Raw genomic sequence first — 14360 nt, 5'->3', positions numbered from 1 at the left:
CAACCTGGTCCCTTCTTAATGATGCTTAAACACACACTTACCCTCCCCTGATCTGACTCTAAACAGCCTCCCTCTTTGCCTGACACCCAATTACAATGCATTCAGGTAGAGGATGAGAGAGAAAAATAGTGTGCATTTTAGGATATACCACAGTATGCTTTTTACTCCTCCAAACTTCCATAGGCCTTCTCCAAAACTAAAAGTCTTTTTTCACATCTTGATTACTTCCTACACAAGGAGACATCCTGTCTCAAAAAATGTCTACTGATTTTGCTTTTTTATTTTAATTTATCCTACAAGCTGGATCCTCCTCCAAACCTTAGTCAATACTCATCCTGACAGACTCAGTGACAGTCTCAGACAACAGATTCAGGTAGATTCAGGCACCAGGTTTTTTGTCAAAGCATAATTGAACAAGCTTGGCTACCATACACAGCTGCACCAGATTTTGTACTCTCCAGTTTTAGTAAAACAACCCCATTTTGTCTTAGGATCTCTCCATTCTGGATGGAGGAACAATGGATACACCTTTGGAGAGCAGTATTGTCACCCTGTAGGAAGAGTAGGGATGTATACACTAGCAGATTTAGAAGAACTTGACTAACAAATTAAAGCTAAACTCCAGCTAACACTTTTTTAAGCAGTAACAGGAACAGTTTATTTTTCCTTTTGGGAAAATAGTTTTTCATAAATTAAAAGGTGACCAAAAATGGTTTGTCTCAAACCTCTGCCACTTTTACTGGACAGCTTGTTTTGTTAAAGACAGTTAAAAAAAACAGCCTTATTGGCTGGATCACCAGGTGAAAATAAAGGAAACAAACTAGAAGAAAATCAATGCAGCCCCCACATTGAAGAAGTGGTAAGCTGATTATAATATATTTTTGTTTTTAATACCACTCTAAAGTCAAAGGTTTAAGTCAGAAATCAGAGTCAAACGTTAGAATGTCAGTAATGTCAAAATCAAACCCCAGGGTCATGTGTTTCAGAATCAGATTGAGTATCAGATTCAGATGCTAGGGTCAGATAGCAAATTTAGCTAGTTAGGTATTGGCCTCAGGTTGCAGTGTAAGAGCAGCTTATTTTATTATTATCTTGACATATAACACAACTAGGTTAAGGCTGGAGTGCGTAAGAAGTGGAACCACTTGTGTGCAGTTTGGAGGATCAGCTGGCCTGTGCTATACTTAGGAAAAGGCTCTCCTGTGCTGGAGTTTTTTGATCAAATTCAACCAGGAGGTGGTTGTGTATATGGCAAAAGGTTTTTTCCATTTTCCCGCTTAAAGCATATTTTCTTTTAAGATGATGGAGGACAAAATGTTATATATTTATTGTACCAGTCTGTATATGAGATGGCAGCATTTTGTATACTGACTGGTATACCTGTATATTTTTTATAGAGCAGTTCCTAACATGGTTTTGTAATTTTAACATATTTATTCCACTTTTAAACTTAAATTGTTGGGGCTTATACACTCACGGGCCACTTTTTTAGTTACATCTTGCTAGTACCGGGTTTGACCCTACGTTTGACTTCAGAACTGCCTTAATTCTTCATGGCATAGATTCAACAAGGTATTGGAAACATTCTTCAGAGATTTTGGTCCATACTGACATGATAGCATCACACAGTTGCTGCAGATTTGTCAGCTCCACATCCATGATGCAAATCTCCCATTCCACCTCATCCCAAAGGTGCTCTATTGGATTGAGATCTGGTGAATGTGGAGGCCATTGGAGTACAGTGAACTTGTCATGTTCAAGAAACCAGTTTGATATGATTTGAACTTTGTGACATGGTGCATTATCCTGCTGAAAGTAGCCATCAGAAGATGGGTACATTGTGGTAATAAAGGGATGGACATGGCCATCAAAAATACTCAGGTAATCCATTGCATTTAAACATGCTCAATTGGTACTAAAGGGCCCAAAGTGTTCCAAGAAAATCTCCCCCACACCATTACACCATCACCACCAGCCTTAATTGTTGATACAAGACAGGATGGATCCATAAAGGGATGGACATGGCCATCAACAATACTCAGGTACTCCATTGCATTTAAACGTGCTCAATTGGTACTAAAGGGCCCAAAGTGTGCCAAGAAAATATCCCCCACACCATTACACCATCACCACCAGGCTTAACCGTTGATACAAGGCAGGATGGATCCATGCTTTCATTTTGTTTATTTCAAATTCTGACCCTACCATTTGAATGTCACAGCTGAAATCGAGACTCAACAGACCAGGCAACATTTTTTCAATCTTCTATTGTCCAATTTGAGTGAGTCTGTGTCAATTGTAGCTTCCGTTTCCTGTTCTTAGCTGATAAGAGTGGCACCCGATGTGGTCTTCTGCTGCTGTAGCCCATCTGCTTCAAGGTTCAACGTGTTTTGCATTCATAGATGGTATTCTGCCTACCTTGGTTGTAATGAGTGGTTATTTGAGTTACTGTTGCCTTTCTATCATCTGAAACCAGTCTGCATATTCTCCTCTGACCTCTGACATCAACAAGGCATTTTCGTCCACACAACTGCTGCACACTGGATATTTTCTCTTTTTTGGACCATCCTCTGTAAACACTAGATGCGGTTGTGCATAAAAATCTCAGTAGATCACCTGTTTTTGAAACACTCAGACCAGTCTGTCTGGCACCAACAACCATGCCATGGTCAAAGTCACTTAAATCCCCTTTCCTTCCCATTCTGATGCTCAGTTTGGACTTCAGCAAGTCGTCTTCACCACATATAGATGCCTAAATGCATTGTGATAGCTGACTAGCAATTTGTGTTATCAAGCAATTGAACAGGTGTACCTAATAAGGAGGACAGTGAGTGTATATCTCTGTAACACCTCTCCTTACTAAATAAATCTATGGCTCTGCATGTTTTTTTTTTTACTTATGAGATTAAAGTATTGATCCTAATCCAATATGATTTTCAGTTTTCACCCTTTGCATTGTGTCTCAATTTGCAATTATTAAGACAGGTAGTGGATTTATAGATTGGTAACTATAGGAAAACCTTGGCCTGCACGCTGCCCTGGTTATCATGTTTTACCACTTCAAGACCAAACTGTTTCATCCCCTTCCTGCCAAGGTCATTTTTCAGATTTCAGCGTTGTCATACTTTGAATGAAAATTACTCAGTCATACAGCACTGTACCCAAATGAAATTTATATAATTTTTTTAGACAGGTAACACTTTCTTTTGGTGTTATTTATTCACCACTGTTTCTTTTTGCTGTAGAAAGGAAAAAAGACCAAAATGGCAGAATATTGGGAATGGGATTGTAGTTGGAACATAGTCAGTTTGACATTCAGATGGGTCAGTTCAGGCAGAGTTATGGTCAGCAAACAGGCAAAGGATCGGTCTAGGCAGCAGGCAGAAACATGGCCAATAAACAGGCTAGGGTCAGTAGAGGCAGCAGGAAGAGGGAACACTGCGCTGATGTTGTGGTGATGAGGAACACTGTTGCTGCCTGTACTTGTCTGGTGACACACATCTCACACGTGAATGAGACACTATGACGGGTTTAGCATTGATCAAGGACACCAGGATGGTGTGGCAGTGATCAGGACACTGTGACTAGCATGGCAGTGATCAGGGACATTGTGATTGGTGTGTCAGTGATTAGGGACACTGTGCCTAGTGTGGCATGTTCAGGGACACCGGGACTGGTGTCATGGTTATCAGGGACACTGTGACTGGTGCAGAGGTGAGTAGGGACACTGAGGTGACTGGCAGCACTTGCCTGGTGACATTATACTGGTTTGATGGTGATCAGAGACAATGGCTGGTGGCACTGACATACAGTGATATTAGAACAGCCAGCCATTGTACATGATCATCACCTAGACAGTACAATGTCACCATACTGACACTGCACTTGCTCTGGTAACAATAAAAAAAAAATGTTGTTTTATTAATTTTATATACTGTCACCAGAGTGGTGCAGTGTCACCATAATAATATAGGGTCGTTTTTTGTTTTTTTGTGATTGCTATAAGCACATTTCTAAAACTGTTCAGCCACAGTCATATAGCCATTTTTTCTGTTGTGATCGCTGTGATTTGTCAAAGTGACTACATGGTACAAGGACAATCATTTGGCCCTGTACCATGTGATCATTGTGACCAATTACAGTGATCCCAGTAGTAAACAATGGCTGCATGAACAACAGCCTTTGTTTACTACCAGTACTGTGATGGCTGTGATTAGTCACATTGCTCACATGGTACAGAGCCAATGACAGTGGCCCTGTACCCCGATCTGTAATCCACTATGTTCTGCAGATCGCACTGCTGCACACACCAAAAAGGGTGCACATGAGGTGCATGATGGGGGGGTATACGTATGGTACATTATAACTGCTATGGTATATGTTACTTTTCCTGCCTTTCATTCCTTATGTTGGGCTGGATGTTTCCCTGCTTCCCAGGCTGTCTTCTCTCAGGGGATGGTTGAGGCTGAGAGATCCTCCCTTCCAGTTCCTGCCTGCAGGTAGGCCTCTCTCCTGGGCCCTCACCCAGGCTCCACACTTCAGCCTTCACTCCATTTTCCACCCAACATTGACCACTTCCTGGTCAGGCTCTCCCATACTTAAGAGCTGCCCTGACCCCATGCCAAGCCTCCTTCTTGGGGATTGGTCAGACATCCTTGTGTGTGCAGATCACCCCCACTGATTGCCTTCTAGAGCAGGGGGAGGTATCAGGGAGCTGACCTGCAGAGCCCTCAGCAGTGGCCTGGCTGACTTACACCCAGGCTAACTCATGCCAGGCTGCTACTAAGCCTCTGCCTAAAAACCTATCTAGCTCCCCCTAGCTAACTAGAGGGGCGCTACACAACTAATTGGTTATATTATGGCATGCTAAGCATGGTTATGAGGAGTCTCTTTTGAGGAATACATGGACTCTGGATAAAGAATTAGTTGTAGCGAAGGAAGGGAACATTCTGTAGTGCTGTTAATTTGTTATTGCCTAGCAGCAGTTAAACTTCATTTTTTCACATTGAAACTGTGTGTAAAATAATAATAATAATTTATTTTGTTCTCAAATGTGTACTAGAACTAGGAAAATGTCTGCAGTATAGCAGATTTGAGATCTACCCATGTAACGTAGTTGCATTTTATGGGCCACGGACATATGTAGGGTTAGAGGTCAATTGACTTAGACTGGGGGTATCCTGTGTGTCAAGGTCTAGCAATATCACTGGCCCTTCTAACTGATCTCTACTTTAATCATTTATTGTGAAATTGTGCTCTAAATAAATCTTAAGAGAAGATTCTCTAGCAATGTGCAGGTGCATCTTTTCACAAGATTTGTGATTCTCAGTGTTTTTACTGTTTCAGTTTCACCATTAACCTCCTTGGCGGTTTTCCCGAGTGTAGCTCGGGGTAGAATTTCTATACCAAGAACGGTAACCCCGAGCTACACTCGGGCTTACCATGCAGCGTTCTCTGGGGGTCCCTGCAGCACTTACCTTGTCCTTCGCTCCCACGATGGGTCCCCTGCAGTGTTCCCGTCCATCTCCTCTGGCGGATGCCGGCATCTGGCTTCCGTGTTCCGGTCCCTGTGACGTCGGAACGTTCGGGCGGCGGAACCGGCGGGAAATTTGAAATTTTTAAAAAATGACATTTTTGCTGTCATTGCTTTTTCACTGCATTTCACATACATTTTGTCCCCACTGCTTTGTCCTGTGCCCTGCCTGCATTTTGACTGTTCTTTCTGCCTGGAAACTTAGAAAGGTCCATGGCGGCCAAAAAGCATCCCTTTACGTCAAAAGCGGTTTTAGAACAGCGATAGTAAATCAGAACCACTTGCAGAATTGAGTGATAATGATTTGTGGGGAAATTCGTCATCAGACACTGAAAACGATTTTGCGATTTTGCTCAGCGATGTGCGAATTTGCCTCTGTATTTCAAATTTCAGTGTTTTTGGTTTGATTATATTAGTGAATTAAATTTATTATTATTATATTATTATTTTTTATGATTATTTATTAAATTATAATTTATGATTTCGTGTTTCAAGTTTTATCATATCCGGAATGTTTAATAGACTCTTTTTCGGATAGATTTCAGTGAGTTATTCCTAAAAATTACAGCCTACAATAAAAAACTACATATTTCCATGCAAAAAAATGGTACCGCTTTCAGCACAAAATTCCTGACATAATCATACCGCCAGGGAGGTTAAGCAGACTTTGCATTATTATGCAAGGTCTCATTTAAGGTTTTATATACAAAGACAGCATAAACAAAAAAATGCACTTTCTGATTCATTTGATCTCCAAAGGGATTCAAGGCAGGGCTGTCCCCTCTCCCCAGGATTATTTTCCCTAGCTCTTTAACATTTAAAGAGGAAGAAAACTCTGGATGCTGTCCCAAAAAAAAAGAGGGCAAAAAACTACTATGTTTTGCCTGTGGTCTCCCTGCAGATGATCTTTCCCCACTACTGACTTACCATGCATTGCTCTGCACTGTGTCTCTGTGTGGAGGCAGCCATATTAGTAGAGACAGGTATTTTTTTGTGCCAGAGCCCCCCAACAAGAACAACAGTGGACAGCAAAGTATTTCCAAATCTCACTCCACATCTAGCAGTCAGTGGCAGCAGTGTCTTAATTTCACATTGCAGATTTACAGGATATACAGGATACCCAAGTATGCCTAGGTACTTCACATAATAGCATGCGCACTATTATTTTTCAAGAAGAATTCCAGACAAAATGTAACATTTTTATGGAGCTGCTGGGACATAATTAACATTTCTATATAACAGCAAATCTTCAACGTTTGAATTCAGTACCACTTTAAATATTTTATTGAGAGAATCACCACTGATGAATGGCCTGTGGGTGTGTGAAAAGTGTTGCTACTCAATTGATCTTCTACCTCGGTGATGTTGAGATTTTAATAAAAGAAGCTTATATTATATTTGATACATTTGGCTCATCATTAGGCATCAGCACACATTGGAGTATATCTTTGCTGTTCCCACTAGATCAGAGGGTCTAGGGATTTGGCACTAAATTCCTCACCGCAAAGGATGATGAATTAAGGATTAATAATGTATCATGAATATTGGAAGTGGCCACTTTTCTCTTCTTTCCCTTAAGTAGTTTGGACTTGAATCTTTGGAGTTCATGCCAGCTTTGGTGACTAGACCTCATTGATGTGCATGCCAGCATGTTCTTAAACTATATAACCAGTTACTTACTGTGAAACTCTGCTCTTACTCTGAAACCTGGGGCCAATACCCAGTTAAAAATTTTGTTGTTCACTTTGTGTATCCTATCTCTGTGACCTTTAATTGCAGTTTCACTCAACTGTTGTATTATCATGCTCTTGGATTTAAGTGTTATTCCAACAAACGTTTTCTTTTCAGATTTTAATAAAGAGGGACAAATTAGAACCTCTGTCATGTTCCAGTTCTTATTGCTGTATGTAGCTTTGCCGGCGTTCCACTTTAACAAAAAAATTAATCAAGAATGTATTACAGCACCCACCAATATTTGCAAAATGTAATATAATTTAGGAACAAACTGAATTCATCTTTTCAAAATGTTGACGAGTATTGTCATTCTTTCTTGATCCACAATGTATTATATTTTTTAAATGTTTAACCCTAAGGGCAATTTGCTAAGATGTAGACGGTCAAAGATGTAGACGTTCAAAGATGTAGACGTTCAGCCAAATTATTTGTCCATAACACACATTTATTAGGGCTTTAAGATGTTTTAACCCTGTTAATATACTATTAATAATAGGCATACAATGAATTAAGAGAACATGTGAATATACATGTTTAGAAACTGCAAGTCACTGAAATGTTTGCAAATAATGATGCTGAAGATAATTGAAAAATAAATTATGCTATTATAACATTTTCAGCAAGTACATTCTATGTTAAAGTAGATGTTATTTAATGACAGGATGTGTCCTAGGAATACCTGTTAACTTGTTCAGCAACTAAAGAATGTTGTATCTAGGTTTTGTGAAATGTTCACTATGATTAGGTACAGCTAAGGGTCAGTTTATAGAATGAGTTCAGATTGTGATCCCCTGGATGCTTCACCATCATAGCCCTAACTATGTGTAATGGGGTCCCATAGTAAAACATATTAAACCAATAACGCGGCCTATGTTTTTCTAAATTCTATCTCAACCCCTTAACGCTGGCACCTCCCGGCCCTTTAAGTGGTTTCTGATGCTGGGATCCGGGGTTTATGATAATATGACCACAGTGATTGTCTGTTATGGCAGTCACGTGATGGGAAAGCTCCTGAATGCAAGTAGCAATCGGTAGCTTTCCAGTAGGTAATTGTGAGGGCAGTGCGCAGGGCATGCACTTTTGGCACAGCTTTGTTTACACTGGCCTTTGTTTCAAGGCCCACCTATCGAGAGGCTGCATATATGTGTTCCATTGATGCAAACAGGTTAAAGGCAACTCCTACAGTATATATATATATATATTTATTTCAGGTACTTATATAGCGCTGTCAATTTACGCAGCTCTTTACATGTATATTGTACATTCACATCACTCCCTAACCCTCAAGGGGTGTACAATATATATATAAATATATATATCTATATATAGATATACCTATATATAGATATATCTATATATATATCTATATATATAGATATATATATACACACACACACACACACACACACAGTATATTATGTATGGTAACACAACATGCTAAAAAAAATAAATACATCTCATTGAAATTGTTGATATTTTAAACATACTCTATGTGAACAAGCATTTGATATTTATTCAGTGTCTACACTGAATAAGAATACAAGAAAATGCTTTTTCAATCATTTATTCCTTAAAAAGATCAACAGATGTAATGGTGAACTGAGGAAAAAGTAAGCATACTCTTGGCTTCAAAAGCTAATATTGTCCTCTATAGCAGAAATTACTTTTTCTAGGCATTTTGTATAACTACCCACCAGTTTTTGACATTGACTTTTTACCTTTTTTTTATTGAATTTTTTTTACTACTGTTCAATCCTAAACTCCTTCAGATGGAAACTGTGGTTTTCCTTACATTAATTGCTCATTTTAAAAGCCCCATAAAAAATTTCAATAAGAATGAAGGGCCATCGACAAGGGCAGTCAGGGCTTTGATTAGGAAAAATCCATAACCCTCTATTCCTTTTTTAGCCATTTCTTGGTGGATTTTCTAGTGTGCTTCAAATCAATGTTGTGTTGAAAGTTAAATTTTCATTTCAATAGACGGCTTTGCATTCTCATCAAATACTCTTTGACATGATGCAGAATGTATAGTTGACTTTATGACTATGAACTGTACAGGCCCCGAAGCATTGAAGCAACCGTAAACCATAACATTTCCACCACCATGCTTCAGAGTTGTTATGAGTTTGTTCTCCTGAAATACTCTCTGTTTTTTTGGCAAACATGTCTACTGTTACTGTGACCAAACAACTCTTTCTTAGACTGATAAGTCTTCCGCACATTGTTCCAGAAGGCCTGGTCTTTGTGCATATGTTCAGTGACAAACTGTAATCTTGCTCTAATTTTCTTTTTGGACGGCAAAGGATTTTTACTTATCATACCTCTTATGTAGGTTGAATAATGCAGTTACATTTTGACTTCTTGGAGACTTCTTTTAGCTTCAGTTGGTCAGCTCTTTGGTTGAATATGCTGGACATGCCTGGGCTGGGAAAATTAACAATTGTTTGAATTCTTCACCACTTTTAGATTATTTTACAAACAATATGGCAATCTTTGTAGCCTCCCTGGCGGTATTACCGAGTGTAGCTCGGGGTAAAGTTTCAGTACCACAAGCGGTAACACCGAGCCAGGGGCAGACTGACAACTCATGGGGCCCCTGTGTCCTTGCCCAAACTCAAAAAAGCCTATGAAAAAGGTACCAGGGGCATCTCATGGGGCCCCCTACTGACCCCTGAGTTATTCCTAAAAATTACAGGCCTTCAATAAAAAAAATACATATTTCAATGCAAAAAAATGTACCGCTTTGAGAACAGAAATATGGACATAATCAGACCGCTAGTGAGGTTAAATCCCTTGCCATACTCATACGCATTCACAACTTTCTTTCTGAGGTCTTTACACTTCTGACTTTCAGCTTTCCATTGAAAGTGATCACCTCCACTCCTTGCCTGAATCCTCCCACCATATAACCTGGACTAAACTACCTCTCCTTCAGGCCTGAGACAGACATGGCAGATGTTAGCAATGGAGGGAATTCAATGAACATCCGTTCGCTGATCATTCTTTCAGTGAATGAACTCAGTAGTGAAGAGCATTTCTTCACTTCTGGTTTCAATGCTGTCATTCCCCAGTCACTGTGGCTTAGGAAGAAGCTATTCAATATAATCTGGGCTTGATTAGCTTCAGTGGAGTGCAGAGGTGACAGTAGGGGTCTAATAAACCCTAATGTCTCACTCCATATATGATATCCCATTTTCATCAAACTTAAGATAACTAAACACTAAGAAAAAAAAAGAAAAAAGTAAAAAACAAATAGTAAAAAAATAATTTTTGTAAGCCCCCACATTGATGTATATATACAGTTATATAATGTTTTTTAACTTTTGGTACTTTTGTATTTTATACTATTTATTATTTCATATATTTATATTTTCATATATATTTTCTGCTTATTATATTGTTGTTTGAGGGAATGTGTTAGTAAACTGGATATACCTGTTATTATGGCTGAATGTGTTTTAACTTTGATATAATTTTAAATATCTTTTTTTCTAGTTATAAGGACAGGCTGGTGCCATGTCTTCGAAGGCTGTCCCTTTCTATCAAAGGAGGCACAGGCATTATGACCAATCATACAGAAATCTTGACACCAGATATGTAGTCAAGGAATATTCTGCACGAAAGTAAGTAGTGCTCACATAAATATAATTTGTCACATTTATATTATATATTAAAGTCTGTCTTTTGGGCACACCCCTACACAGTTTTCTGGTAGAATTCACTGGGATAGACCGATCCAAACTTTGATAATAAAGAAATAAATATAGAAATCGGATAGCAATGAAATAGATACAGTGAAAATAAAATATAGGTCAAAATACCCCCTGTCTATGACTTTAGACGGAATGACATGGGTGGGATTAGGTGATACAGCTTCAATTTTGACAGCAGCTCCCAGTTGGAGTCTCGCTGTTAAAACTAAAGCTGGTCCTGCAATGCAGCACACACAGATGGTGAAGTAACTACACAGCTGTATGTGTGATATAAACCCATTTACCCGCCTACTGCGTCTGTAATCATGCCCACCCTCTGTGTGATAATCCCTCCCACTATCTGTAATGTAAGCCACCCCCTTATTAAATGAATAGGAGCTTGGAGGGGGTGTGGCCAAACAACTGACCATGGGAGATACAGGCATGCCATGCATCTGCACACCATCCTCTAACTCCCGACATTCACGGGAATGTAAACTGACCACAACAGCATGGATCTTTTTCCGTTCTTGATCCTGCTGATCCTTCCAGGGGATTGTTAAAGAAATAGAATAAATAAAAAGTTAAAGAGCTAGGTTTTTCAAAAATACATGTTTACCGCATACATTACTAAATCTTATTTTGTGGGGTAAAATACAATTTAAATTCCACTTTAATGAGCACTCCCATGTCTTCCTATTGAAGTCAAAATCACTTTTAATAAATAACTTTTTGAATGAATCAGTCAGAGTTTTTCATTGGGCTGGCAAACAGCTAATATTCTGGAACTTCAGGAAGATAAAATACAGTTCTGGGGCAGCTTAAAAAAATGTTTTCAGTTTAATTAATTTTAATAACATGACATTATATTCCTAAGTAGAGGGAAAAATAAAATAAATAAAAAAATAAAACAAGAATAATACAAAAATGGTTTATTCAAGAAGGTGCAATGTTTGTCAAATGAAAGTGCTGCAATAGATTGATTGGACATCATCTCCTCTCTGTCACTGCAGAAGTAGCACCTCAGCTTCTGCTGTAAGAAGTTCAGCAACTTCCTTCTCCGGTTCAAGAATAAAATGCGTTTGTGGGGCTGATAGAGATGTTCAAGAATACAATGTCCCTACATTTAAAAAAAGGTACATGCAACTGTGTACCATGCATGGATGATTAGAGGCAAACTAAAATCATGGATAATTTTTTTTACTCTTGAAATGCTTTTGATCATTAACACACTAGTAGTAATTGTAGTAGTAGTAGTAGTAGTAGTAGTAGTAGTAGTAGTAGTAGTAGTATGTCGTAGTGGTGGCTTAAACTTAAAAAGGCTAAGCTTTTTTTCCCTTTAAGATAGATCTTTATTGCTGTCTCCCGGTCCCCCCGGTAGGGAGATTCACTCTCTCTAATTGTCCTATTTACCAATGTCACCAAAAAAATTAAAAATTAAAGAAAATCCAAAATGTTAAGTTGTTACCAGAACAGGAATACAGCTGATACTTTCAATGGGGAAACTAATCCCAGTGACCATGATGACAATTAATGATTTCCTCACTTTGGAAGTATATCCTTTCACTTCCTGTTTTTGCTATGGGATAGGACATGAAGGAAAATCTCAACAATTGGGCACACACACAAAAAAGAAAGACTGGAGCCTTGCTCTATCCTAAAGGAAAAAAATAGTTTTGCCTTTAGTTCAACTTTAAAATCTTTTTTTTGGAGCTTGGGAATGACAACATATTTTTAAACTTTTTCTTCATATATCTTATTTATATTGCAATAAGGAACTACAGGTAACTAACAGGATGAGCATATACGTCAAGCAATGATGCACTGAGCAACCTTGAGACTCTTTGATGTCATTTTGACTACAATTTACAAGTACAGGAACTAAATTCAATGACATTATTGGGAATAAAGGTATAACAATGATACTGATTCATTTAAAAATATATTTCTCTTGGGTAATATTATCATTAATTTATGGCTTTTTATTCAGATGAAAATGTTCAGTCCTTATAATCCCTGACAAAATTAATTGGTTTAAAACTCAGCTGTAGCCATCTATAAAATACAATTTAAGTCATTGGTGAAGGTGTTTTTTTCTGTTCTTGAACTGACTCTTGCTGAGCTGTCTGGCTGCAGAATGGCAATAAAACCCCTGCTCTGGGGTAGGAATTCAGGAAAATTAACTTGCCTTTCCATTTAATAACCCCAAACACATAGTCTGTGGGAGTGGCAGTGACTTTGCTGGAACAACTCACATGGCTTTAGGACACAGCCGCCGCAGGCATTTCCTTGCTACCATGCATTCCTGTCATTAGTGAAAACTGCCAATGATATAAAGCACGAAGCTTCATATTTCACAAGTAATAAATAGATTTCACAAGATGTGTGGACATTTGACGGTTCCTTCAAAGCCATGGTGGACTAATTTTTTGCCTTTCTAGAAACAAAATTACGTTTCATTTTTACATGCAGTAGAGACAATGTAATGATGGCTGTTAATAGCATCAGCAAGTCTAACAACCGAAATATGTTTTATACTTTGTTCCCAAATTGTCAGTAATAATATATTCATTTTGATGGTTACCTGTTATAAAATGTAAATATCTGAATATTGTTTACTATTAATTTAAAATTCTGTATATAAAAAAGCATTTAGTGCTCAAATGAGATATATAAATGTAAAAGAAAAATGCCACCCAGTGACCATACGAGTGCACAAAATGTACTTGTTTCTTTTTTATCTAATTTATTATAAACATACAGTAGAGTCTGCAAAATCTATGAAATAAGGAATGCAAAACATTTATACTAAACTACTAAAAGCAGGTATTGGTCTTGTGATAAAACTGAATTTCGCAGTGTCCTTTGAGAATGCATTAATTAACTAAATTGCATTTAGAATATGTTTAAACTTTTAAACATGTAGTTAGGATTAATAATACATAATACACAATTAAACATAATGTTGTTGGGATGATGGAAACCCTTAACATTTATTAATAAACATTTTAATGAATATGTGTAGTTTGAGAGTTTTCAGATTGAAATTAACTTAAAGGGAAAAATTAGGTATCCATAATAAAGCATGATCATATTTTGCTTTTAGGCTACATCCACAATTCTATCTAGAATGCTAGGTCCACATTCTTATATCATATGTGTAAGCAGTTTGTTGCGGTCCCCAAAAGAGACTATACTCTTAAGTTGTCACCAGAGCAAGATTTGAGGGCAGACCTTCCAATGGGATCACTCATTCTGGTGAAAACTGTCTAAAAGAGGAATTCCTTGCATGTTGTAAAGATTTCCTTACACTTTATGGTGCATCTTTAGGACCGGAAATGAAATGTTCCACTGGGGACACAGGCAGCCAAAAAAACTGCTCTTAGAATGAAATGAAGATT

General features: G+C 38.1%; 1 protein-coding gene across 2 annotated transcripts in view; it reads left to right on the top strand.

Moving 5' to 3' along the window:
• MYOM2 (myomesin 2) overlaps positions 1 to 14360 on the top strand; it is a 178996-nt gene that overhangs the window by 19193 nt on the left and 145443 nt on the right. Inside the window, exons 2-3 of one of the 2 annotated variants that reach the window (XM_089679520.1) lie at positions 10763 to 10890; positions 11973 to 12095. In XM_089679520.1, the coding sequence (XP_089535646.1) occupies positions 10784 to 10890; positions 11973 to 12095 (230 nt within the window). In that variant the 5' untranslated portion in view covers positions 10763 to 10783. The remainder of the gene's footprint in view (positions 1 to 10762; positions 10891 to 11972; positions 12096 to 14360) is intronic. The other variant, XM_089679521.1, reaches the window with a different exon arrangement.

Source organism: Staurois parvus, unplaced genomic scaffold, assembly GCF_062004578.1.
Source record: "Staurois parvus isolate SC_StPar_1 unplaced genomic scaffold, SC_StPar_1.0 ptg000226l, whole genome shotgun sequence".
Taxonomy (NCBI): Eukaryota; Metazoa; Chordata; class Amphibia; order Anura; family Ranidae; genus Staurois; species Staurois parvus.
Note: the sequence above shows the minus strand (reverse complement) of the source record. Positions and strands in the feature narration are given on the sequence as shown.